Source organism: Suillus subaureus (genome assembly GCF_016647635.1).
Source record: "Suillus subaureus strain MN1 chromosome Unknown BJ212scaffold_77, whole genome shotgun sequence".
Classification (NCBI taxonomy): Eukaryota; Fungi; Basidiomycota; class Agaricomycetes; order Boletales; family Suillaceae; genus Suillus; species Suillus subaureus.
In genome coordinates this window covers 21,104-43,403 of record NW_024538633.1, presented here as the reverse complement: position 1 = coordinate 43,403, position 22,300 = coordinate 21,104, and the positions used below count along the sequence as shown (strand labels likewise).

The 22,300-nt window shown below is 48.5% G+C and overlaps 8 protein-coding genes across 8 annotated transcripts; 3 read left to right on the top strand and 5 right to left on the bottom strand.

Annotated features, from left to right (window-relative positions):
• Positions 1-801: 801 nt before the first annotated feature.
• Positions 802-2,420, bottom strand: BJ212DRAFT_998556 (uncharacterized protein). Its single transcript, XM_041344548.1, has 5 exons — positions 2,100-2,420; positions 2,013-2,042; positions 1,930-1,946; positions 1,307-1,861; positions 802-1,248 (listed from the first exon to the last, which is right to left on the bottom strand). The coding sequence occupies exons 1-5, from the start codon at positions 2,283-2,285 to the stop codon at positions 1,062-1,064; spliced, it is 975 nt and encodes a 324-aa protein (XP_041186312.1). The 5' UTR covers positions 2,286-2,420; the 3' UTR covers positions 802-1,061.
• Positions 2,421-4,187, bottom strand: BJ212DRAFT_998384 (uncharacterized protein). The gene is made up of 4 exons (XM_041344547.1): positions 3,801-4,187; positions 3,383-3,746; positions 2,596-3,328; positions 2,421-2,540 (listed from the first exon to the last, which is right to left on the bottom strand). The coding sequence occupies exons 1-3, from the start codon at positions 3,922-3,924 to the stop codon at positions 2,611-2,613; spliced, it is 1,206 nt and encodes a 401-aa protein (XP_041186311.1). The 5' UTR covers positions 3,925-4,187; the 3' UTR covers positions 2,421-2,540; positions 2,596-2,610.
• A 2,208-nt stretch (positions 4,188-6,395) lies between these two features.
• Positions 6,396-7,412, bottom strand: BJ212DRAFT_1487316 (uncharacterized protein; the record flags this gene model as incomplete). Its single annotated transcript, XM_041341267.1, has 6 exons — positions 6,396-6,434; positions 6,484-6,693; positions 6,748-6,754; positions 6,815-6,973; positions 7,027-7,150; positions 7,199-7,412. 6 exons carry the CDS (start codon positions 7,410-7,412, stop codon positions 6,396-6,398), a joined length of 753 nt encoding a protein of 250 aa, XP_041186310.1.
• Positions 7,413-8,697: 1,285 nt separating this feature from the next.
• On the top strand, positions 8,698-11,401 carry BJ212DRAFT_997875 (uncharacterized protein). The gene is made up of 5 exons (XM_041344545.1): positions 8,698-9,415; positions 9,465-9,620; positions 9,676-10,378; positions 10,430-10,584; positions 10,632-11,401. The coding sequence occupies exons 1-5, from the start codon at positions 8,855-8,857 to the stop codon at positions 11,247-11,249; spliced, it is 2,193 nt and encodes a 730-aa protein (XP_041186309.1). The 5' UTR covers positions 8,698-8,854; the 3' UTR covers positions 11,250-11,401.
• A 548-nt stretch (positions 11,402-11,949) lies between these two features.
• Positions 11,950-12,660, bottom strand: BJ212DRAFT_998147 (uncharacterized protein). The gene has a single exon (XM_041344546.1). The coding sequence runs from the start codon at positions 12,599-12,601 to the stop codon at positions 12,035-12,037; it is 567 nt and encodes a 188-aa protein (XP_041186308.1). The 5' UTR covers positions 12,602-12,660; the 3' UTR covers positions 11,950-12,034.
• Positions 12,661-13,492: 832 nt separating this feature from the next.
• Positions 13,493-13,901, top strand: BJ212DRAFT_1285737 (uncharacterized protein; the record flags this gene model as incomplete). The annotated part of the gene is made up of 3 exons (XM_041331906.1): positions 13,493-13,603; positions 13,655-13,696; positions 13,752-13,901. The coding sequence occupies 3 exons, from the start codon at positions 13,493-13,495 to the stop codon at positions 13,899-13,901; spliced, it is 303 nt and encodes a 100-aa protein (XP_041186307.1).
• Positions 13,902-14,064: 163 nt separating this feature from the next.
• BJ212DRAFT_1285713 (tryptophan synthase beta subunit-like PLP-dependent enzyme) lies at positions 14,065-15,446 on the bottom strand (the record flags this gene model as incomplete). Its single annotated transcript, XM_041331904.1, has 5 exons — positions 14,065-14,336; positions 14,394-14,711; positions 14,767-14,939; positions 14,988-15,286; positions 15,339-15,446. The coding sequence occupies 5 exons, from the start codon at positions 15,444-15,446 to the stop codon at positions 14,065-14,067; spliced, it is 1,170 nt and encodes a 389-aa protein (XP_041186306.1).
• A 4,840-nt stretch (positions 15,447-20,286) lies between these two features.
• On the top strand, positions 20,287-22,193 carry BJ212DRAFT_1285736 (uncharacterized protein; the record flags this gene model as incomplete). Its single annotated transcript, XM_041331905.1, has 2 exons — positions 20,287-20,453; positions 20,504-22,193. The coding sequence occupies 2 exons, from the start codon at positions 20,287-20,289 to the stop codon at positions 22,191-22,193; spliced, it is 1,857 nt and encodes a 618-aa protein (XP_041186305.1).
• Positions 22,194-22,300: the final 107 nt, after the last annotated feature.

Genomic DNA, 22,300 nt, shown 5'->3' with positions numbered 1-22,300 from the left:
ACAGTTCCTTCGGTATATAGACTGTTTCGAGGGAATGGTTGTTAAACTTGAACCATGCGTGGGCTTTGTCCCGCAAGAGTTGTAGGCGCTCGGAAATAGGTGTGTGATTATTCGTGTTGGAAACGGGAAGCAATTGTTGACCACTGAGTTCAACGATGTACTGAAGCTCAGATGAGGACCTGTACGTCTGGCGAAGGGCCTTACATACCTGCAAGGAAATCGTCAGTATAAAAGTCCATCTAGAACAACTTATAACACAGAATTGTAACTCACAGATGTACAACGAAGAATATCTCTACAAGAAAAAAAGCTCAGGATGTAAAACTGGAGTTCTTCAAAAGAGAGAGTAACCCTGCGGCTTTGAACTTTAGTTCTCGGTCCCCCTTCTTCACAACTTGAAGGTGAGATGGGCAGATAGTCTCAGCCATTGGTAGATAAGAACTGATTTGAGCGCCCGTCGATGTTGAAACGTTCAAGTTGATGAGCGCTGTGTGCTAAGTAGTGTACGGTCAAATAGAGGGGTGTAAATTTACACCTGTTAATTTAGCCAGCGTCAGTCTCATGTGACTAAGCCAACAAGACATCCGGGGGGCGAATTTTTCAGCTCTTCAATCTTGCCAAGTACTTCGATCGAGTCCCTCGCGACACCTGAGACATAGAGTCTGTGACAGATCGCGTTCAAATTGAGGGTCAAATTGTTAATATTTGAAATGATTGGGCGTGCCTCAAGATGCATGATCATTGCTGAAACACAAGTTTTCAGCATCACTGCCTTTCAGTTTAAGCGGACGACAGTCTTGACTCAGTTATAACACGATTTCTTTTACTCAGGAAGTATACTTGATGATACAGTAGATGTAACACTAGAAGTGACGTATGAACTAATTAGTAGATCCAAATTTACAAGCACACAACGCAAATGATAACACGATTTGCAAACATTCAGTCAATCCAACCTTGTTTATACGAGAACACATTCAGTCGTTTGCTGTCTACATGCAATAATCGGAAAGAGTTCAGCACTCTGAAAAGCGAAAACGCACACTTGAGGATGTAATTGGCTAGCGTCTCAATTTCACTATGTTAGCATAGAGGAGTTCTCTTTGCATCTTGAAATTGAGAAGAGAAACGGGAAGCGAGTCCTCGTTGCGACCTGAGGCGCGAATAACTTCCTTGTCTTGCTCTGTCATCTCAGTCCGTAAAAGCAACTGATTCTGCTCATCAGCTCGAATATGCAAATTGATATACCTATGCAAGGTGATTGTAAGGGGCCGTATTTGTCACAATATAGGGTCAAAGAACCCACTCTATACATGTCGCAGAGTCCATGGGCTTCTCAAATTGATTGCCCATGATGGCAGAAGAGCATAAGAAGGGCTCCCGTCTCCTCGCGATGTCAAGGATAGAGCTGGCAATATGAAACGCAGCGGTGGTAGAGTTTTCTGTATAATTGAGGAACTCGATGAGTCCAACAGGATCTTTGCCGTAACCTGCTGCGATAGATTGTGCTCGAGCCTCGCGCCATAAGCGCAGCCGCGTTGGCGTGAGGGGAGGATGCGTTTTTGGATCCCACGCAGAGACGGCGTTGACTTGCACCATTCCTTTAAGCTTCTCCGCAATGGGCCCGTTATTGAGATATAGTCCCGCAAAATCGAGAATATTAGTTGGCTCAACGGCGATGTCAACACGGGCCATGAAAGGCACATCAAACCCGAGCCGAGGATTGTCGAGCAAACCACAGTCATAAATGATAGCAACTTTGAGGAACATCATGAGCGTTATGTTTGCGCAGAACACTCGTACGAATTTGAGGGCTCCTGAGGAGCGTTCAACGTCGTGACATGCCGATTTGTGAGCGGGCCTATCATGGAGTACGAGTCCGGGTCTGGACTGAGGTTTCTGTGTGTTTATCGTGAACAGAACGCTCACCAATGTTTCTTTTGGCACTATCACAAAAAGATGCATAAGTGGTAACGTCAGCTCCTCTGTTTTGTCCAATTCGCACATCTTACCTCTTTTGAGCAATACCAGACGCCCTTGCACTGCAAAAACATGTGATGAGTGCTTGTGATATGTTTAGATATATCAGCCGCCAGCACCTTTGAGCATTTCAAAAGTTTATCCAATGTTTTTTGACACTGTGTACATTGTACGCCGAAAGTCTTCACATTCTTTTTGATCAAATCACTGGGAGTTGCCGCGATGCGGAAAAGATTGTCACGGTCTGGATGAGTGACATGGACATGGACAATCTCTGGATTCGGGGGTTTGTTCGCATCGGTCATGCTGTCGTCAAGGTAAATGTGTGAGTTGCGATCTCTACTATGTAGGGTAAGACACGATTAAGGCAAGACATTTATGATAGGGGGATTCAGAATATCCCGAGCTTATTAGTAAGCAGCCCAACACCGTAGACCAGTAGAATCGGTGGTGAAATTGAACATTCGTCCAAAACCTCTTTTTACTCTGACGTACAGAGTCAGTGCCAACGCGACTCTAGCGAGACATAATGGCGGGGGATGCTTCTTATGCTAGTGAATCTTGAATAATCAAATCATCGGGGGAGCAAGAAATCCGGGGAGCAAGGTAACTCACTGCGATATCCACCCATCAATCTTCCCTCAAATACTCGCCAACCTTCTCCCAAATGCTCATCTGCATTACATGCCAATCCGCCTTCTGTTTCTCCTGACAATCTTTGCACCAGTCGTCCGTCCACTCGATGTTTATTAACGCTGCTAGTCCGCGCAATGAGTCGTACCGATACAGTGTGAAAATCCCTGAGTCGTACACCAGCCGGACCCACGCCTCGCGTCTTGCGGTGACCAAGAGGCATGTGCTAGCCACACTAGCAGAGGTATTAGAGTTGAGTGCAGGCTTCTCGTCAACTTGGTTAGGAGTCGAGGTTCCTTCACCATCACTGGATGGCGCATCACAGAGGTTTTGGCAAACGAAGGCAGGATCCTCGTGCGCAGCTGCCCGAACCCACATGTCACTCAGATACTCTCTTATCCGTATAAGACGCAACATATCCACACGGCCAATTTGCTCTGATTCCTCAAACTTGTCCAGACCGAACCCAGGCATCCTTGCCATATCGTAGAATGCAGGCTTCAACAACCCATCAATGTTGCACATCCGTGCGAGGACAGCTACCTCCGGAGCATTGAGGTGCGGTTCTGGGTTAGCAACCAGCTCTTCTAGGTTAGAGGGCCAGAGCGCTTCCAACTCCTTCACGAGCCATACACGGTCAGAGTCAAAACCAAGCAACGTCGTTGCACGGATGAGGGACATTAGTATGGGAGGCTCAATGGCATTGCGGTAATTCCTAACCTACTTGTTAGCCAGCCAAAACAAGATCCAGATATGAGTAGATACTTACCCTGGATTTTCATAAAGCAAGAGCAGCGCCTCAAAATCTACTGGATTGAGGATGAGTCGCAATTCACTTCTTTTAAATTCAATTATTCTATCTTCAGGTTTGCCTTCATGTCCTGTCTCGAGGAGTATGCTTGCCAGGTGTTCTGAATGCCGTGCGAGCCATGATTGATGCACCCTGAAGCGTATACCATCGAGTTCGATGATGGTATTTCCGTCTGCGAGCCAAAACCGCTCATGCTTGCGAGCAGCACGGTTACCGGCTCGTGCGCGTTTAGCCGTTTGGTTTCTGGGTTCAGGCTCCGGGGTAAGCTGGCGCTTGCACCCTATGCTCTTTACTGGGTCGCATGAAGCGGCGGGGACCAAGGCTGGACGTCGTATGAGCGAGGCACATATCATGCAGGAGGATTATCAAGTCTTACCTGCTCCGGACCTTCTCGGACATGGAACCCTATCGATGCTGGGACGCATTCCTCGAGGCTTCTGCTGGACTTCGTATACATCTTCATATACATCCTCATCCCCTGGTTGCAGCGCCATATTCATTCTGCGGCCCTGATTGTCCTGTAGGTCTGGAAAGGATGGTTAAGCAACCATACACCCTTGAAAAAGAGAATGAAGAATACTAGTTCTACCAAAAATGTTCAACGCGTAATTTTATATAAGTCACGTAATCGTTTCAGGAGTGATCTCTGCGTGCACCGATGTTCACGAAGTTTAATTTAACTAGCAACATACACCAGTGAGTAGAGCCCAGATGCTCCGAGTCTGGAAAACCCGCCTGGAGTAGCTAGATCACCCAAGCGAAGCAATACATATAGTACTTACATCTAACAGTAGCATGGCTAGTGTGATGCAAGGGGGTGCTGAAAGAGCACAAGTAACGTAAGTGGTTCGATGCGCGAATATTGAATGATGGATCAATATCAACTGGGCTGTACCAAAAAGTTTGAAACGCTGGGGACGAATTCAGGTCATGCCAGTGTGAACGACAACGAAGCCTAATGAAACTGTATACTCACTTCCTGGACCTGTACAACAGACAGTCCTGGCCTGCCTTTACACAAATGAACACTGGTCCTAAATCCTTTCTATTCTGATGTGTTCCAGTACAGAGTTGGTGGACTGCAGCGCAACTCTAGCAAGACAAACGGCGGGGAATGCTTCTTATCTGAGTGAAATTTTGAATCATGGGGAGTGCAGGACACTTAGCAAGCAAGGTTACTTACTGCAGCACCCACTCGTGAGTCTTCCCTCATGTATTCGCCAACCGTCTCCCAGACTCTTCCCTGCATTTTGTGCCAATCACCCTTCCTTTTCTTCTTGCGATCCTTGCACCAGTCGTCTGTCCACGCGATGTTTGTCAACGCTGTTAGTCCGCGTAATGGGTCATACCGATACCGGGCGAAAATGTCTGAGTGGTGCACAAGCCAAACCCACGCCTCGCATCGTGCTGTCGCAGAGAGGCACTTGTTAACCATACTAGCGGAGGCGATAGGGCAAAGTGCAGAATTCTCGTCGGCATCTTCCAATAGACCTGCAGGTCCTTCTCCATTGCTGGATGGTGCATCCCGAAAGTTTTGGCAAATAAATGTAGGATCCTCGTGTGCAGCCACCTGAGACCACATGCCACTCAGATACTCTCTCATCTGGACAAGGCGCAATACATCCGCACGGCTGACTGTTCTGACTTGTCCAGCCTGTCCAGACTGAATACAGGTGCTCTTGCCATGTCGTAGAATGCAGGTTTCAACAACGCATCAATGTTGCACGTCCTTGCAAGGGCAGCCACCTCTGGAGCATCGATACGCGGTTCTGGGTTGACGAACAGCCCTCCAAGATTGGATGGCCAAAATGCTTCCAACTTCCTCACGAGCCATACACGATCGGAGCCAAAGCCAAGCATCGTCGCTGCGCGAATAGGAGACATCAGCGTGGGGGTCTCGATGTAACTGCGGTAGTCTCTAATTGGTCTTTGTTGGGTCGCATATCACAGCAGTGAAGACTGAGTCTAGAAATCGCGTGAGCGGAGTGCATATACATTCTGGTTTGCATTATGATTTAAATCTTACCCATGCCAAAGTTCTCAGGAGTACTCGGACGGGGAGACCAACGCAGGGCGCTCTGCTGGACCGCTCGCTTATGAATCACATCTTCATCCTCTCGTTGCGCCATGTTAATCTGTAGCCAACGCCCTTGAGTCAGGAGAATCTAAGATAGTTTCTACTTACGAGCTTTGAAAAGAAAAAAACGGCTGTCTTCCTTCCTCGAGGTCTGACTATGGTAGACGTGATAAGTGGAAGTTGGCAACGCGTCAATGAATAAATAAAAGTCACGTGATTGACTGCCATGCAAGTACTGGGTCACTGCTTAGGCGGATAAACTTGCACGACGAATGAAGCGGGAATAAAGAGCTTCAAACACAGTCGGACTCGGAGGCAGTTGCACAGAGTTCAAAAGAGTGGTTCAAATGGTGGCAGTTCTGGGTAGCGGTGTGTCGCCTGAAGTTCTCATTTACAAGTCAGTCGTGCGTAGTTGTGAGGTCTCCTTACTTCCTTCGAAATGCATTTACTTCGTCTAGGCTCTCAGTATTGTGTCAACGTATCAATATTCCCTTCTATCTCCCAGTATCATTGCTTAGGCGCCTGAGCTTCTTCGCTGCAGCGACAATCTCTTCAAATTCCCTCATATCTTTGAAAGAAATTTTGACTCCACCGCACACGACAAAAACGAGGCATTTCTCTTTCCTCTCTTCTGGAGAAAGTAATGTTGGCCCGAGGATGCGCAAGCGAAATTGGCGATTGCATCCACTTGTCAGGGTTAGGATAGACGCTCAGATGGCGTGAGCTTGCCCTGTTTAGAGGGTGATCAGCACATTCATTTGACTAGAATCCATATTATTTTATACCAATAGTTGCCAAAGACGATACGTACATAAACGATATCGGCCGAAGCACAGTAAGCAGATCCAAGAGTTGTTACAGGCCTCCAACCAAGACACTCCAGCATGGACGCCTCTATCTGCTGGAGTGAGTTGTCGTGGGCGAGCGTGGAAGCTGTAACGACCAAGTTGAGATTAGTTTACTCAGATGCGCGTTCTCATACCTCTGTCGCGACCAACGACGATATCCAGGTGCTCTTGCACGTTCTCTCCTGCGCATTGGGATAATATGCGGAAGCCATAACGACATACATGATCGCCACAGTGGTCGTGTCTGAACCGGCGTCATAGAGTGATCCAGAGAGATGAGCCATTTTTCGTGCGAGCTCGTGTAAGGACTGGTTCTCAAGCATGTACTGCACTCTGCCAGTCGCCTACACGCAACTGGGAGTCAGGTGACGTTTAAGAACGAAGTTGAAGGAACTAACCAATTCTCTTGAAACATGATCGAGTTGGTCATGAAAGACCTGACTCTCTTCTCTTCTCCATTCCTACAACTCGGTTGTGTATCCTGGGACGTATTTTAGGATTGGGTAGCGTTCTATCAGGGGCGCCCCAGGTCGCATGAGCATTTTGTGAATGATGATGATTTCATTCGTGGCGGTAGGCATGAACTTCCCATATGTGACACGCAAGATGGCAGAGGCAGCGTAGCTTGTATTGGATGTGTCGAGTGGTTATAGAACAAGTCACGAAGTGCCACACACGAGTTCGCAGGTGCCTGGTGTCCTTGAGGGTTATCAAGGATGTCAAGGATACCATCACGGGTGGCGCCAATCTGGATAAGCACATAGGATTCTGCAGCCTTCACTTGAAGACGAGTGTGCTGCTCTGGGTGAAACAACTTCAGTAAAACAGTTCGGCAAAGAAGATATCAACGCAACTTGCGAAGACTCCGAAATTGTTCTCCCGCGGGTGCAAGGATCATACGTAGCCCGCGAGACAAGATCTCTCCTGCTGGAACCGCACGAGGGCGGTCCACTAGGGACCGGCTTTTTTCTCCATTATGATATTCGATTCCCGCGCAAGTGAGTATGACTGTCGCAGAAGTTGTCGCGGGGCTGTAAAGCACGAATAGAGGTGCAGAGAACATTTAGTATCAGTAGTATGAATATATACAAGATAGAGGCTATTGGACAAATGAAGTGGGCGCACCTAGGGTGTGTTCTCCCTCTTGCAAACTCAATTCGTAACAGTCCAGAGGCGCGAGGAACGAAGTAGACGGTGCTGGTGTGAGCTATAGATCTGAAGATTAAGATGATAGAGCTATAAGAAGAGATAATCAAAGGAAAAGAAGTGATGACTCACATTCTCCCGGAGTCCTTCCTTGTAGATAAAAACCAGCACAAACCACGGTTCTCGCTGCGAGGGCGAATTGCTCTGCTCAAGAAAGCTTGTCCATGCTCATTACATTCGGGTCCAGCCAGAAAATGCGGATAACGTTCGCGCGAATCGTACTCCACCAATGCACACTCCCAGGCAAAGCGGATGGGTCTGGTGCTGTTCATCCGATGCTCAAGAAGTGATGGCCATGCATGGCGCCGGCTCGGTCAGTATATGCGCGATCTTCCCAGTCATAAGAGTATTTTGTCGTCAAAGAGGGAAAGGCGCTGCGCAAGACCCATTGGTTCATCAAAGCATAGTTCTTCCAATGATCTGCATCTACTTGGGCAAAAAAATATCCAACAGAGAGCGGGAAGCGTAGATTTCCCCATCTCATCTATGGCAGTGTCCAATGAGGAATACGTCCGCCAGAACCCAAAAAAGAGTTCTGCCGATCAGTGGTAACGCTGGCATTAAAATACTTACGATTGAGGAGGATCATTCACGAGCCACTATCCAAGGTTGAGCAAGTAGCACAAGTGAAGGTTCCCATTACTCACTGTGACGCCATCAGATATCGACTCGGCACTTGGAAATAATAGTCTTTGAGCTTGATTAGTTGAAATAACTCGCGTCTCGCGATCCCATGGGGTTCAACTATTTACAGTGTCTTCACCATTGAATACACTCATAGCGGTGGATGTGATGGTAAGACGGTCAGGAATACTTGATGGGGAAGCCGTCACGACAAAAACAGTGCAGTTCAAGACAACGCGGTTATCATAAATAGTCCATCCTATGATAGGAGGCCATTCAGCCTGGGGCGGCTCCAACAACTTGAAGCAAGACCATACCAGGGGACATGAGACACCACACAGATGTTTGGTACGTGCCCATTTGACCATGTTATTCGTGTCCTCCAAAGCCCAACAGAAAGTCAGGCTAATGGACACTCTGGGGGCTCCAAGGGTTTTGTATGGGTCCCACTCTGGGGGCGTGTCAGCCGTTCGGCTCAATTCAGTCGGAGTTTCATGGCCGCACTCTCAATGTCGATCATCGCCCGTGGTGGTACATAGCCACACTTGCGAGTCCATTTACTGGCAAGGATTTAAGCTCTACATATGATGCTGCAGCAACAGTCCTCTTCTTGTGGTATAATAACAGTTTCATTTCCCCAAACGAACTTATCCTTACTTGCCTTATTGAATCACAATGGCCACCCCTCATACACCACGATCTCAGAGGTCACAAATACTACCGCCAGATGTAGTTCCATTCACTCATCATATCTCACAAACTGATTATCGCACGGGGGATCTGAAACTAGGCCGCATTGCCGTTCTCGCTGATTTGGGAAGCTATCTACAGGTTCCATTCGATTGCCTAGTGAAATGTGTCGGTGCCATGCCCTCTCAGCAGGATCTGCAGCGAATACGCAACAGCTTGACTAATAAAGAGAGCAAGATCCTCACCGATGACGAGAGTGGCCTGCGATGGACGGACTTTACCCCGCCTGCCAAATCGAAAGGGCCCGAAGAAAATATGTTTCAGCCCCTCGGTCTCATCATCTCTGAAATTTTGGCCGAAGTCCCGGATTGCGGAGTATCCTTCCTAGCGAACCCAAAGGAACACCCCTCTCGCAGCGCAACAATACTTCCAGGCCTGATGGATACCTTGTACTTAGCGATAAAAAAACTGAGCCCAAGATGCATTGGTTTGACATCGCTGTGCCATTCGAGTTCAAGAAGAAACGGAATACTGAGTCTCCGAGACGTAAGTTATTGTAGATCTTGTCAGCGTCTGCTCACGAAGCCTGCTCTAGGACGAACAAAAGATAATCTGGAGCCTTCACAGTATCATGCGGGAGGATCCCTGTCGTCGGTTTACATTTGGTATCACAATCGAGGACACGCAATTGAGACTGTGGCTCAGCAATCGTGCGTTCCTTGCAGTTACAGAACCTATCAACTTCTTCGAGGTACATAAATGTATCGCGCCGCGTGTCAGGGTACTAACAAGCATGGTACATTTAGAACATTGATGGTGTTATCTCTCTCTTTTACGTTCTTGGATCTGCGTCTTCTACTATGAAAGAGCTCGGATGGGACCCCACTGTTGAGCGGGTACGTGATGGAAAGGAAATCCAATATAAATTCACTATTGGGAATGAAGTGTTCACCACGACACGTGAACTTGCAACCTATGGCGCAGACTTTATGGTTGGGCGTGGAACTCGCGTATACGAAGCCACGGACGCCAAGGGAAAGAAGGTTGCCATCAAAGATTCATGGAGAGAAGTTGAACGTCAATCAGACGGCGAGATCCTAGAAAATATCTTGGCTTCCTGTGCGGAGAAGCTGCAAGCAGAGGAGTTGGCGGATGCTAAGAGGCACTTCGTTGGAGTCCGGCTCTGGAAGGATGTCACAATCGACGATACCCCAGACGAGACGTTGGACCCGCTGGTTGGAGAAGAGCATAATTGTACCTGGGAGTGGGTGTCCTTCAATCTCAACCCCATCCTTTTCGCGAGACCACATTTACCTAGCACAGGCAACGTACCCGACTCTGGTCGACTGTCTGCCTTTCTTCCCACACAATTGGGTAGTATTGCGCGAAGTGACACTGGCATCCCACGCAGGGTTCATACTCGCACTGTCTTCCATGATGTTGGAGTCGCTGTTAAGGATGTCACCTCTTTGGCCGACAACCTGAGTTGCTTGTCCGGCGGACTTAAGGGTGAGCAAACCACTGTCACTCTCCTTCCCTCAGTCGCTCATTCAGCCTTAGCCCTGTATTATATGCACAAAGCAGGCTGGGTTCATCGCGATTTCAGCGTCGGGAACGTAATTTGGGTCGTCGATAACAACGGGAGTATCGGGAAATTGGGTGACTTCGAGTACGCGAAAAAGATAGATTCAAATATTTCCCACGATGTTCGAACGGTAAGACCTTTTGAAGACAATCTCTTTCGCTATTAACTTGTCGCTAGGGAACAATACATTTCATGGCGGTAGAAGTAGAAAGAGAGAAGTACCTTTTCCGCCCAACAACTTCTAACCTCCGACCACTTGGTAGAGATCCTCATGATACAAGCCTCCCGCTCGGTCCTCCATTTCGCATGAATTTCCTGCACGACATTGAATCCGTATGGTGGGCTTTTACCTGGATCTTCTTTTATCACACGGACACGGACGCGGCAGACGTCAACCATCCCTTCAATGTACATGCTCAGTGGGAACAATTCTGGCTGGCCTTCCCTGGTACGGTCGGCCAACTACGCTGGGAGTTCTTCGTCTTTGGTGATGAACTCCAAACCACCTGCGACAAGGTCCTTTCAGAGACATGTTGTCGTGTTTGCGATTGTATTCCTCATTTCGCAGGCACTCTCCAAGATGCCTATCGAAAGGCGGAAGCAAACTATCCCTTGCTAGCGCTTGACGACACTCTTCTGAAAGATATGCACAGACAAGCTGCAGGATATCTCGATCGTGCACAACAGCATGCTGGTGGTATAGAACTTTGTCCGCTCCCCAACCTCCTGAAGCAGAAGAGGCCCAGACCGGGAGAAGAAACATCGCCTCCGCCAAAGAAGCCTCGACATGGTTGATTTTCAATTGTTTGTATGAGGAAGAATCAGGAGATGGTAGCTTGGCGTCTCGTGGTTGTGACCTTGTAGTTACCAATAATAAGAATGACCAATCGGTATGACATGCTTGACCATCGTCATATCCTCGAACTACGGTGATGAAGTCTGCGCGACGTTGTAACAACCTCAGCAAGTCTCAAACATAATATCACTTGTAGTATCCAAATCATAAAGACTAGCAAAGCAATACACATAGGATGTACGTCTAACGATAGCATGGCTAGTGCGATGGGAAGAGGTGCTGAAAGAGCACAGGTAACGTAGTGGTTCAAGGTGTGAATGACGGCTCAATGTTTAACTGCTGTACCAAGAAGTTTGAAACACTGGGAACGGGTCGTTCGAACGACAGCGGAGAGACTAATGCAGTGACAAAATGGAGGTTGATGAAACTGGATAATAACTTCCTGGACCTGTACAAAAGACAGTCCTGAGCCGCATTTGCACCATCGAACACTGGTCCCAAATCCTTTCCATTCTGACGCCGTGTCCTGGTGCAGAGTCGGTCGACTGCAGTGCAACTCTAGCGGGACATAATGACAGGGGATGGTTGTTATGCGAGCAAAACTTTGAATCATCGGGGGAGTAAGAAACCCGGGGAGTAATGTAACTCACTGCAATATCCACCTATAAATCTTCCCTCAAATACTCACCAACCTTCTCCCAAATGCTCCTCTGCATTATACGCCAATCCGCCTTCCGTTTCTCCTGGCAATCTTTGCACCAGTCGTCCGTCCACGCGATGTTTGTCAACGCCGCCAGTCCACGCAGTGGGTCATACCGATACCGGGCGAAAATATCTGAGCGGTGCACAAGCCGAACCCACGCCTCGCATCGTGCCGTCGCAGAGAGGCATTTGTTAACCATACTAGCGGAGGCGGTAGAGCAAAGTGCAGGTTTCTCCTCAGCACTTTCAGACAGACTTGCGGGTCCTTGTCCCTTGCTGCATACCGCATCCCAAAAGTTTGGCACACAAAGGTAGGATCCTCGTGTGCAGCCACCTGAGTCCACGTGCCACTCAGATACTCTCTCATCCGGACAAGGCGCAGTACATCCGCACGGCTGATCTGCTCTGATTTATCCAGCCTGTTCAGACCGAATCCAGGTACTCGTGCCATATCGTAGAATGCAGGTTTCAACAACGCATCAATGTCGCACGTCCTTGCAAGGGCAGCCACCTCTGGAGCATCGATGCGCGGTTCCGGGTTGACGAACAGCTCTCCAAGATTAAATGGCCAAAGTGCTTCCAACTCCCTCACGAGCCATACACGATCGGAGTCAAAGCCAAGCATCGTTGCTGCGCGAATAAGGGACATCAGCGTGGGGGTCTCAATGTAATCGCGGTAGTCCCTAACCCACTCGTCAGGCTAATACAATGATAAATTTTCAGTATATACTCACCCAGGGTTTTCATAAAATAAAAGTAGTGCCTCTAAATCTATTGCTTTGAGCGGGCCGCAAAAATCGAGTGTAATCTCTTCAAGTCTGCCGCCTTGTTTGTCTTTATCGGGGAGTATGGCTGCAATCCGTTTTGAACGTTTTGCGATCCACGATTGATGCACCCTGAAGCGTATACCGTCAAGTTCAATGACAGCATTTCCGTCCGCAAGCCAAAACCGCTCATGCTTGCGAAGAGCAAGCTTATCGACTCGTGGGCGTTTCACCTGTATGTCTGTGGGGTCGGAATCCGGGGTGAGTTGGCGTTTATACTTTGTGGTCTTTGTTGGGTCGCATATCGCATCAGTACAGACTGAGGCTGGAAGTGGCATGAGCGGAGCACATATGCATTCTGATTTGGATCGTACATATATCGGAGTTCTCAGAACTACTCGGACGAGAAGGCCGACTCAGAGCGCTGGGGCACGTTCCTTGAGATTTCTGACTCTGTTGCACTGCTCGCTTATGAGCCACATTTTCGTCCTCTCGTTGCGCCATGTTAATCTGTGCAATGCCTGCAGATCAAGACAATCTAAGTTCAGCTATTACATTAATAGGCCTTTAAATCGGTCGTTTCGACTTACGAGCTTGGAAAAGAAGGAACGGGTGGCTTCCTTCCTCAAGGTTTGACTATGGGAGACGTGACCAAGTGAGTATCATAGAGCGGCAACGCGTCAATGAATGAATAATAATCACGTGATCGTTTCTTCACATTCATGCCCTGTGACTGCGAGTGACAGAGAATTGCTTTGTGCGTTGGCTCGTCTACCATGGGTGGTCCAAATCTTGAGGTCTTCAAATTCGGTCTGTACTTGTTTGTACCGGTCGTGGCCTTGTTACATTTCGGTGATCCTGCTTGGTACCATGACCACGTCCTTCCTGTGGGTCGTCGTCTCGTTTATGATGACTTGGTCGCTGACTTTTACGACCAGTATAAGGGTCATCTATTCCCACCTCCAGAAAGGACGTACAGCGTGAAGTTTTTTAATATTAATGTACTGCTCATCCCTGTACTCAAAACGTACGTAGAAAATACCAACAGATCAAACCGCCATCCGAGAAGAGCTGGCAAGGATCAAGGCGGATAAACTCGCACGACGAATAGAGCGGGAGAAAGAGCTTCAAACACAATCAGAGGCAGTTGCACAGAGTTCAAAAGGGTGGTTCAAATGGTGGTAGTTCTGGGTAGCGGTGTGTCGCCTGAAGTTCTTACCATGAGTGGCATTTACAAGTCAGTCGTGCGTAGTCGTTAGGTCTCCCTTACTTCCTTCGAAACGCATTTACTTCGTCTAGGCTTTCAGTATTGTATCAATGTATCAATATTCCCATCTATCTTTCAGTATCATTGTTTAGACACCTGAGTTTCTTCGCCGTTGATGTGCATGCGCCAGTAGCTTTGCACCTGCGCCGCAGCGACAATCTCTTCAAATTCCCTCATCTCCTCAAAAGAAATTTTGACTCCACCGCACACCACAAAAACTAAGCATTTCTCTTTCCTCTCTTCTAGAGAAAGTGCCGAGAATGTTGGCCCGAGGATGCGCAAGAGAAATTCGCGATTATATCCAGGAGTCAGAGTTGTCGAACAAGCGAGCTCCGTTAGTATTTTGTGATCGTCTGGCAGTATGATTATTGCACTATTCAACTGGTGTTTTGCGTCGCACAGGGACTCACCTCCAAACAATCTTGCAGTGCGCATAGCCATCTCGTCTGGGACGCACGCGCATTTTATTCCTCCTGCGCGATCGAGTGCCATTCTAACTACCCCAGGAGCTGGCGAGGATGCGCCTAGCGAGGCTGCTCTCGATTTCAGCGATTTCATGTGTGGGATTGCGATGTTATGCTCTTCAACGATTTCAACAGTATACGGAGCACTGTCCTCTACTTCAGCGGAAGGTACGATGGGGACTTTAGAAGTAAAGTTCCGGGTATTGATGGCGATGGCATTGTAAAAGCAGTTCGAGCCGATGGTCTCAAGTGCCACGACCGGTACTTGTATTAGGCACGAATCAGAGGTATGTACGCAGCGGTTTAGGATTTAAAATACCTCCATCCCACCCAACGTTCTTGCAGCCTTGCATGATACCTCCGATAAGGCCTCCCCCACCAACACTGCAGAATATGGCGTCCGGCTGCCTGGGAAGTTGTCTCTGCATCTCGGTCACCATGGATGAATGACCATCCCAGAGGACAGGCGAATCATATGCGGGCACTAGGACACTAAGATGCGGTTGGCTTGACGCAAGTGACGACTGAGTCTGTACTCACGCATTTGTGTCTTTCTTCACGGCTTCTCGAAGCGCAGCGAGTGTTTGGGAGTAGAATTCCCCAGTTGTTACAATCTCTGCGCCTTGTTTTCGGAGAGCCTGTTGCGTGTCAATACTTACATTGATAGGAAGGAACACTGTGCATTTCACTCCCAAAACACGTGCTACAACTGCCGCAGCTAGACCTGCATTTCCGCCCGAAGCGATCATCAGGTGCACCGAAGGGCCATGTTTATCCTTGCATTGTTGTGCGAATTTCGATATCCCTCTATATTTGAATGATTGAGAAGGTTGCAAATTCTGTAGGTATACCTGTTCGATGAGTCACACATGGTCCAAACTTGTATCGCACCTCCAGCTTTAGGTAGGCAGAACATCCGATGATATCAGAAATATGGCTGGAATAGACCAGGGGTGTTTCCGTCCACAAGTTCTCTGATTGTGCCGCCTTATTGCTCATATCGCGAGAAGTTGGTTTTCAGTTTATAAGCATTCCGGAACTTGGTTGCAGCAAAGGTCCCTGCTATATTTGGACAGGCTTAGCTCCGGTAAGATTAAATATCTTCGCTCTTACCCCAATGGTTCAGAATGTTCAGGCGTAGAGCAATCGAGAAAGCAAGCGGAGAAATCATAACAGTTGAATCATATGGATCAATATCGGGTAAACAGAATATTGCGATATCAAGTCTATGATTCATTTTAGTCGCCCATCTAAAGGTACGATTTAGGTGGTGTTCCCATCACGGCCATTTCCTGGTGTCTAGGCCAACCAATCGCATGACATCCTGTGAGATTCCATCAGAGCACACGGGTAAGACGCCACCTGACGCCACCTACCTTTCACCACATGCATCGCTGGCAGTGATTGCGAAGATGGGCATGAAGGAGATAGATAACTCGCGAAAGGTTGTTCGCCAATATTTCTCTGTTGAAATGATAATTACCTCCATGAGTTGCCATTACCTGCCATGCCACATGCGGTGCCGCCGCGTTGCTGGGCAGCCCTGACCCCCTAAACACCGGCCGCGCATACGTATTGGTAGAAGAAAGAGCTCACTGATGCATCACATAACAGCTGAGCTGGGCTTACAGCCTGTATCTATGTGCCGTTAATCAAACGTCAGACATTGACGCCTATAGCAGGATACTGAGGCGTACCATATCAACAAATATACCTACTACACAGAGCAAGTTGTTGACATAATGTCATGTAGTATCCCAGTAGTGAGGTAATTAATAATGCACGACCCAGGCCGATGTCGTGCTGCAAGATTGAGTAAGTACCGAGCAATGATCCCGACAGGGATACATGGACCGACCTACCGAAACAACTTACAAATTCGAGACTCGCCGTGATCCGTGGGTAACGTCGAATAGCGGAGCAAAGTCGGCTACTTGGTTTTGATATCGGTTGGACCTGTGTGTGGGGCAGGGCCTCGGGGAACGCCTTGAACGTTTGCGATGAACGGCGTACAGATGTACTAGTGCCGCGGATCATTTACAAGTTACGCAATCTTGATGCATATGTTTGGCGCGAAATTCCGTCGAACCTGAATAGGGCGCATTAGCGCCGACACTAGACTATATTGTCTACGATTTTCTGCGTGCTCATCAATGCTCGTCTCAAAACTTTCGGTGTTTGACTTGGAGCGATTCGACCAACGTTCTGTGACAGCCGGGACCGGTAATACTCATATAACCGACGTCGAACAGCGTTGAACGTTCCGTTGGCAAAGTTGATGTTCTTGGCGACACCAGTGGTAAGTCATCAATGCATCGTGACTAGCCCTTTGAAGGTGATTAGAATGATAGTTTTCCTTGGCAGATTGGCCTGTACATGATCTGTCAGTGGGAAGCCATCATCGCAACATTGACATAGGCCAACGCGGTTTCCGTTTATACCCGCAAATTTCTTTCATGCTCCGACAAGGTTTGTCATATGCGACTCGTGCCGGCGCCGTGGTATCAGACACAGCTGGCATTTGTGGACAGTAGGTTCCGTGTGCTGGATGCATGGGTGTGAGGCCGGGAGTAAAGGACCCCTCTTTGTTTTCGAAGGCGAAGGCGAGGACTTCTACACGGAAATTAACGAGCACGTCCTGTAAGACATAAAGTTTTATGTGAGTTATCAAATCGCAGTTGATAAAGTGCTGATACTCCACCTCCGAGTGATCGACTTCTAAGTAACGTCAAATAATCCGCAGACGTGCCATAACATCGATGCGCGTAATGAAAGTAAGTTTCGATGACGGACTTTCTGGCCCATTACTGACTTTGGAACGGTTCCTGATACTAGGGCAGATTGAAGATTTTCAGGCAACGAATCACTACCATCACCGTTACCGCCCGGAAACTAACGTATAACGACAATGGCGACTACCAGCCACTGAGGCAGTGTTGTTTGACACTCCAATATGAATGGACGCAGTTAATGAGGCTACAGTGGCGCGGAAAAGTGACACCTGATGGATTCAAGCATACGATTTAAAATTCGAGCGGATTTTTTTCAGCCGGGACAGTCACCTAGTAAAGGTGACGATGAAACATTAGAAGGACAGCCTGTGAACGGGTCGTTGACGAAGATGGGCGCGCGCTCAACCCTTTTGATGACACTGGATCAGAGTTGCACTTGGCTATTTCGAATTTCAAAATCAACCTAACTTTCAGGTAATCAGGGAGAGCGTAATTTCATAAACCGAGGGAGCCCATTGCTTACTCTAGGGAAATTTCAAGCTTCTAGAAAACCACTCGCGTCGGATACATTTCTCTTCGCGCGATGGGACGGTATGTCAATTCTTAATTTCCGTATGTTCGTCCCACCCTCTTCTGTCGACATTGTGTCGATGCCCTGTCTTTGAGCACCTAGTACCCAATCTCACGGATCGATGCAGGACAAGGGAGATACTATTAGTCTTTGTTGTTCCCGGACGCGTCAACGATAGTTTCCATCCCACACTCGGCCGCGCGGTACATCATGTCTTCTTTTAACGCCAGAATGATCCTTCCGTGCCATACATGGTCTGTGTTATGTGTTAGATTACAACAACGTCATACGCGCCCCTGATGGTGCAAGGTCTCTTACAGAGACGATATCGTACACCAAACATCTCATGACCGTCAACGGTGTTACTCAGTTCTTCAGCAAGGACTCGTACCTTGGTACAGCCACTTGATCGCATAAGCTGGCTATTACGATGGCCGAGATGCGGAGGATCTGCCGCAATGTATCACAGATACAAAAATTGCATCCCGCAGTGAAAATCAATCAGCGGTCCGTGGAACATAAACATATTTAGAATTAAACTCGACCTGGGTATGTATCGTATCCGATACTTTCGTTACTCCCGCGCGCTCTGCAAGGAAGAATTCGCCGATGTCACGATTAGTACGTTCGAATTACGCTAGTCGCGGGAGATGCTATGTACAGCTCCCAAGGAATTTCTTGGCCTTGGTGGGTATAAACCCTATACATAGCATGGGCTAGACCAACGGGACTCGGGTGTGTTTTGACATTTTCTTGCGGATAGTCACGCCTGTATGGTGTTTGTGTTCATAGTTCGTTATTTTTTGAACAGTTATTTGATGGGTCTCTGGCAAATTTACGACACGACCGGGCTAGCCTTGGATAAGCTTTGACAGTATTGATGGGGAAGGTATGATGGGCGAACGAGCGGGGGCCTCCGTCCGATGTTGTAAGAATATGGTTTGGAGGAGTGGGATATCATGATCAGTAGGCTGTTCCTCACGACAATACTTTTTACTTGCGTGTCCTGAACTTCCATTTCGAGAGGGGGTTAAGAGGTGTGGGGTACGTAAGGTTGATTGCCCAGGCACTTTGTTTTCGTAAGCGTCGATCGTTGGTTTTGTTCGAGTTGTCTCCGAGAGTCTTTGCATTTGCCGTGCCCCTTGCGGGCCCTGGGCTATGTGCCTAACGGAATGTGGAATGAACTTTTGGTGATCGGGGCGCGGGTAGCTGTGCTGTCCCGAGGCGTACGACGTACATTGGTCGCACCAAGCAGGCAGTGTTATCGGATGCTTCGAGAGTCTAGACCGTCATGGAACCTACTTAGACCGTCTTGGGTGGGTAATTCCCTGCTTATCCGCAATTATCGGCGCCAGAGCTTGGGATTCAGAATTTGCAAGATTAATTACTTATTCGGACAAAGGAATGTGTGCCAGCGCTATGCTGTGTTATGTTACTTATATGATGGGGAGTCTATATCAATATGTTATTGGATTGATGGGCGGTAGGAGGAGTATGGGACGTGACGGGATTGTGAGAGGAAAAGCACTATGTCCATGAATAAATTTCGTGATTTGATGCTACACGTGTATGTAAAGGACCTCGTGCGCGGTGATAGCATGGAGAGTTGCTCTAGGCTGGTCTCAGACGCATGTTTATCTCGTGGATCATTTGGTCATGTTACTTGCAATTGACCGTGCGGAGTACTTAATACAATCCGCCTTGAATGTCGGAGTAAGTAGATTGTGTTTGAAAGAAGCGGATCAGACGTTGTCTGACAGGTACATGGAAAAGCGCAGATAGCGCATCGGGACTGATGCGGACAAGTGAACACAAAAATGCCAATTCAAATTCCGTGGATGAAGTGACGGAAAAATAGAGTGACCGGAAAGGCCGGGTTGTCCCACGAGAATTGGATTGTCATTTTTTCTTCTGGGGAAGAGTGAATCCTATAAACGCGAGCTTGGATAAGGGTTGGCAACGAAAAGATGGCAATCGATGGGGGCGGGCCACAGCCACAGTGATATTCGGAACGGACACGGATTGATGCAGTCTGGACTTGGCCATAAAGTAGGAGTTAAAGGGAAGATGGGAAAAAGCGTGTACTTTTTTCCGGGAATAATATAGAATATAATCTTGGATGTATACTCTAGAGGTATGTGTGGGGGGTCGGATTAAAACACGGCATCGTTTACGGCGTGACGTGTGTTATCAGTGCAAAACGGTGCCGTGGCTCGGCGGGGCTGTTCCTGAACCAAAATAACGGATAGGTTAAAAGTCCGACGATTGCGGTGCCTTAATTGAGGTGTTGGGCTTAACTCTTTCCAGCGTCTGCAATCAGGCACCTTTTTTATAGAAGTTTGTTCCTCTTTTCCTAACCCGCTTCATGGAGGACTCAAAATCTTCAACTGTCGACACCCAAGTCGATTCAAAACTTTCACCTGCTTCACTTTCAATTTCTCCTCGCTCCTCAGAGATTCACGATCTCAATCAATCATTAAATAATAACTACGACGACCAGAGTGAACTCTCTCCCACAGGTTCATCATCTGCCGACATGGCTCTAGTCGCTCCCAACAATCCATCAATTTTATCTGCTTCAGCAGGTATACAGGGTGTTAATAAACGCTATCGTCCTGCTCCTGCAAAGACTTTTCAATGCAGAGGTTATGGCGAGTGTCGTATGGTTTTTAGTAGAAGTGAGCATCTTGCCAGGCACATTAGGTAGGTACCGAGGCACATACCCCCGTTCGATCTCTTTAATTTCCTATCAGGAAACATACTGGCGAGCGCCCTTTTACTTGCCATTGCAGCAAGCAATTTTCGCGTCTCGACAATCTACGCCAGCATGCTCAGACTGTTCACGCTGATAAGCAAGAGCAGAATGAGCGCATGATGCGTGAACTTACCTCTCTTCATGCTTCTATGGCAGCCGCAAATAAAACCGGTCAGCCAAGAGGCAAGAGAGGTCAAGCTTCCGTTAATGCCGCTGCCGTACTCTCCTCAAGCAATCATTCAGGATCTCAAGATAATTCAATGCATGGTCTCGATCAAGTCAAGGAGGAGGACTTGTCTGCCTCTCTCCACCCCATGCACCAGCGTCCCGGTACGAGCACTGGTTACGAGGGTGGTGACAACATGATTTACGGTGACGGTTGGAATTCTGATTTGGATCATCGTGTTGGTAATCCTCGACCTACAAACAACCATTCCTTTCGTGACTCCAGCCAGTCCTTTCGTGTCCCCCCCGCATCCTCTACTTCCTGGCAGCAGCAATCGCAGTCCTTTCAGACCTTCACCACCAACACATTCAACTTCAGTTTCCCCTCTAGGGACAGTCTCTCACGGGATGGTCGGCCCGGATCTAGCAGCAGCAGGCCACCAACTGCAGGGGGTCCCGACGCACATGCTAGAACGCTCCCGCCACTCGCTGCCGTCGTCTCCGCGACAATCCCCCCTCCACCATCCCAATCATTCGCCCAGTCAGCACAACACGTACTTCCCTTACCCTTCCGAAGACCTACAACAGCCAATCGCCCAGGTACAGCTCCCGCATCAATCCTCTCCACAAAACCTGCTTACGCTGGAGGGCCTGGATTGGTCACAGAATTATCCGTTCCAGTCTATGGACGCGGCGACATGGCAGCGCCATCCCTCACATCCTCCTACGGGAGCATCCCATACGATTCAGAACCAGCATCTCCAACAGGGGGTTCATATGACTCACCGTTTTCCTTCCACCCACCAGCGCTCGCCGAGTCAGTCTCATCTAGTGGGCCTTTCGCATATTCACCACCAAGCAACCCTCGCAAACGACCATACCCGGGACCAGACGATGATGTCCCACGTCGAGAACCCAGCAGCGGGCTTTCAGGGCCTGGAGAGTACGAGTACGGGTCAGAATCACGCCCTCAATCTCGAAGGCTCACCGTCCTGGAGCTCTGCAACGAGCCAGATGCAGATACAGGAATACGATCATTTTTACCCAGTGCAACAGGAACGGCTTCACGGCCGACTACCGCATCAGGAATCATCTCATCAGCATCATCCCTCACACTCGTCGATAGAACACCCATCTCAAGCTACTCACTACTCCCAGGAGCTCAGACGCCAGCAGCTCCAGCAGCTCCAACATCAGCGTATAGCGCAGGCGCGGCGACGCTCGGGGGAGGCCGAATTTCTCCACAATTTCGGCACGACATATCATCGGCATCAGCAGCAGGGGCCATACTTTCCATTAACAGAGGAAGCTTCGCATCTTCACCCTTATCAGACACATCACGCAGCCCACGATCCCAACCACACGGCGTTGCCTTCGCCACCGTTGCTCGATCCGTCAGCATACAATCAAACTCGTCATCCCCATCATCCAATGGGGCAACCCCTCCAGCACTATCAAGGCGAGGAGGGGAATCACCAGTTGCATCTCCATACTCCTCCGCTGCAGTTGGAATGAAAGTGTGACGGTCGTGGGCGATTAAAACTTCATCTTTATATCCTTGGTAATTGTGGGTACGAACATTGGTGTTTGTTTGCAGCGTGGTTACCTACCTATCTTGTGTTTTTTCCTG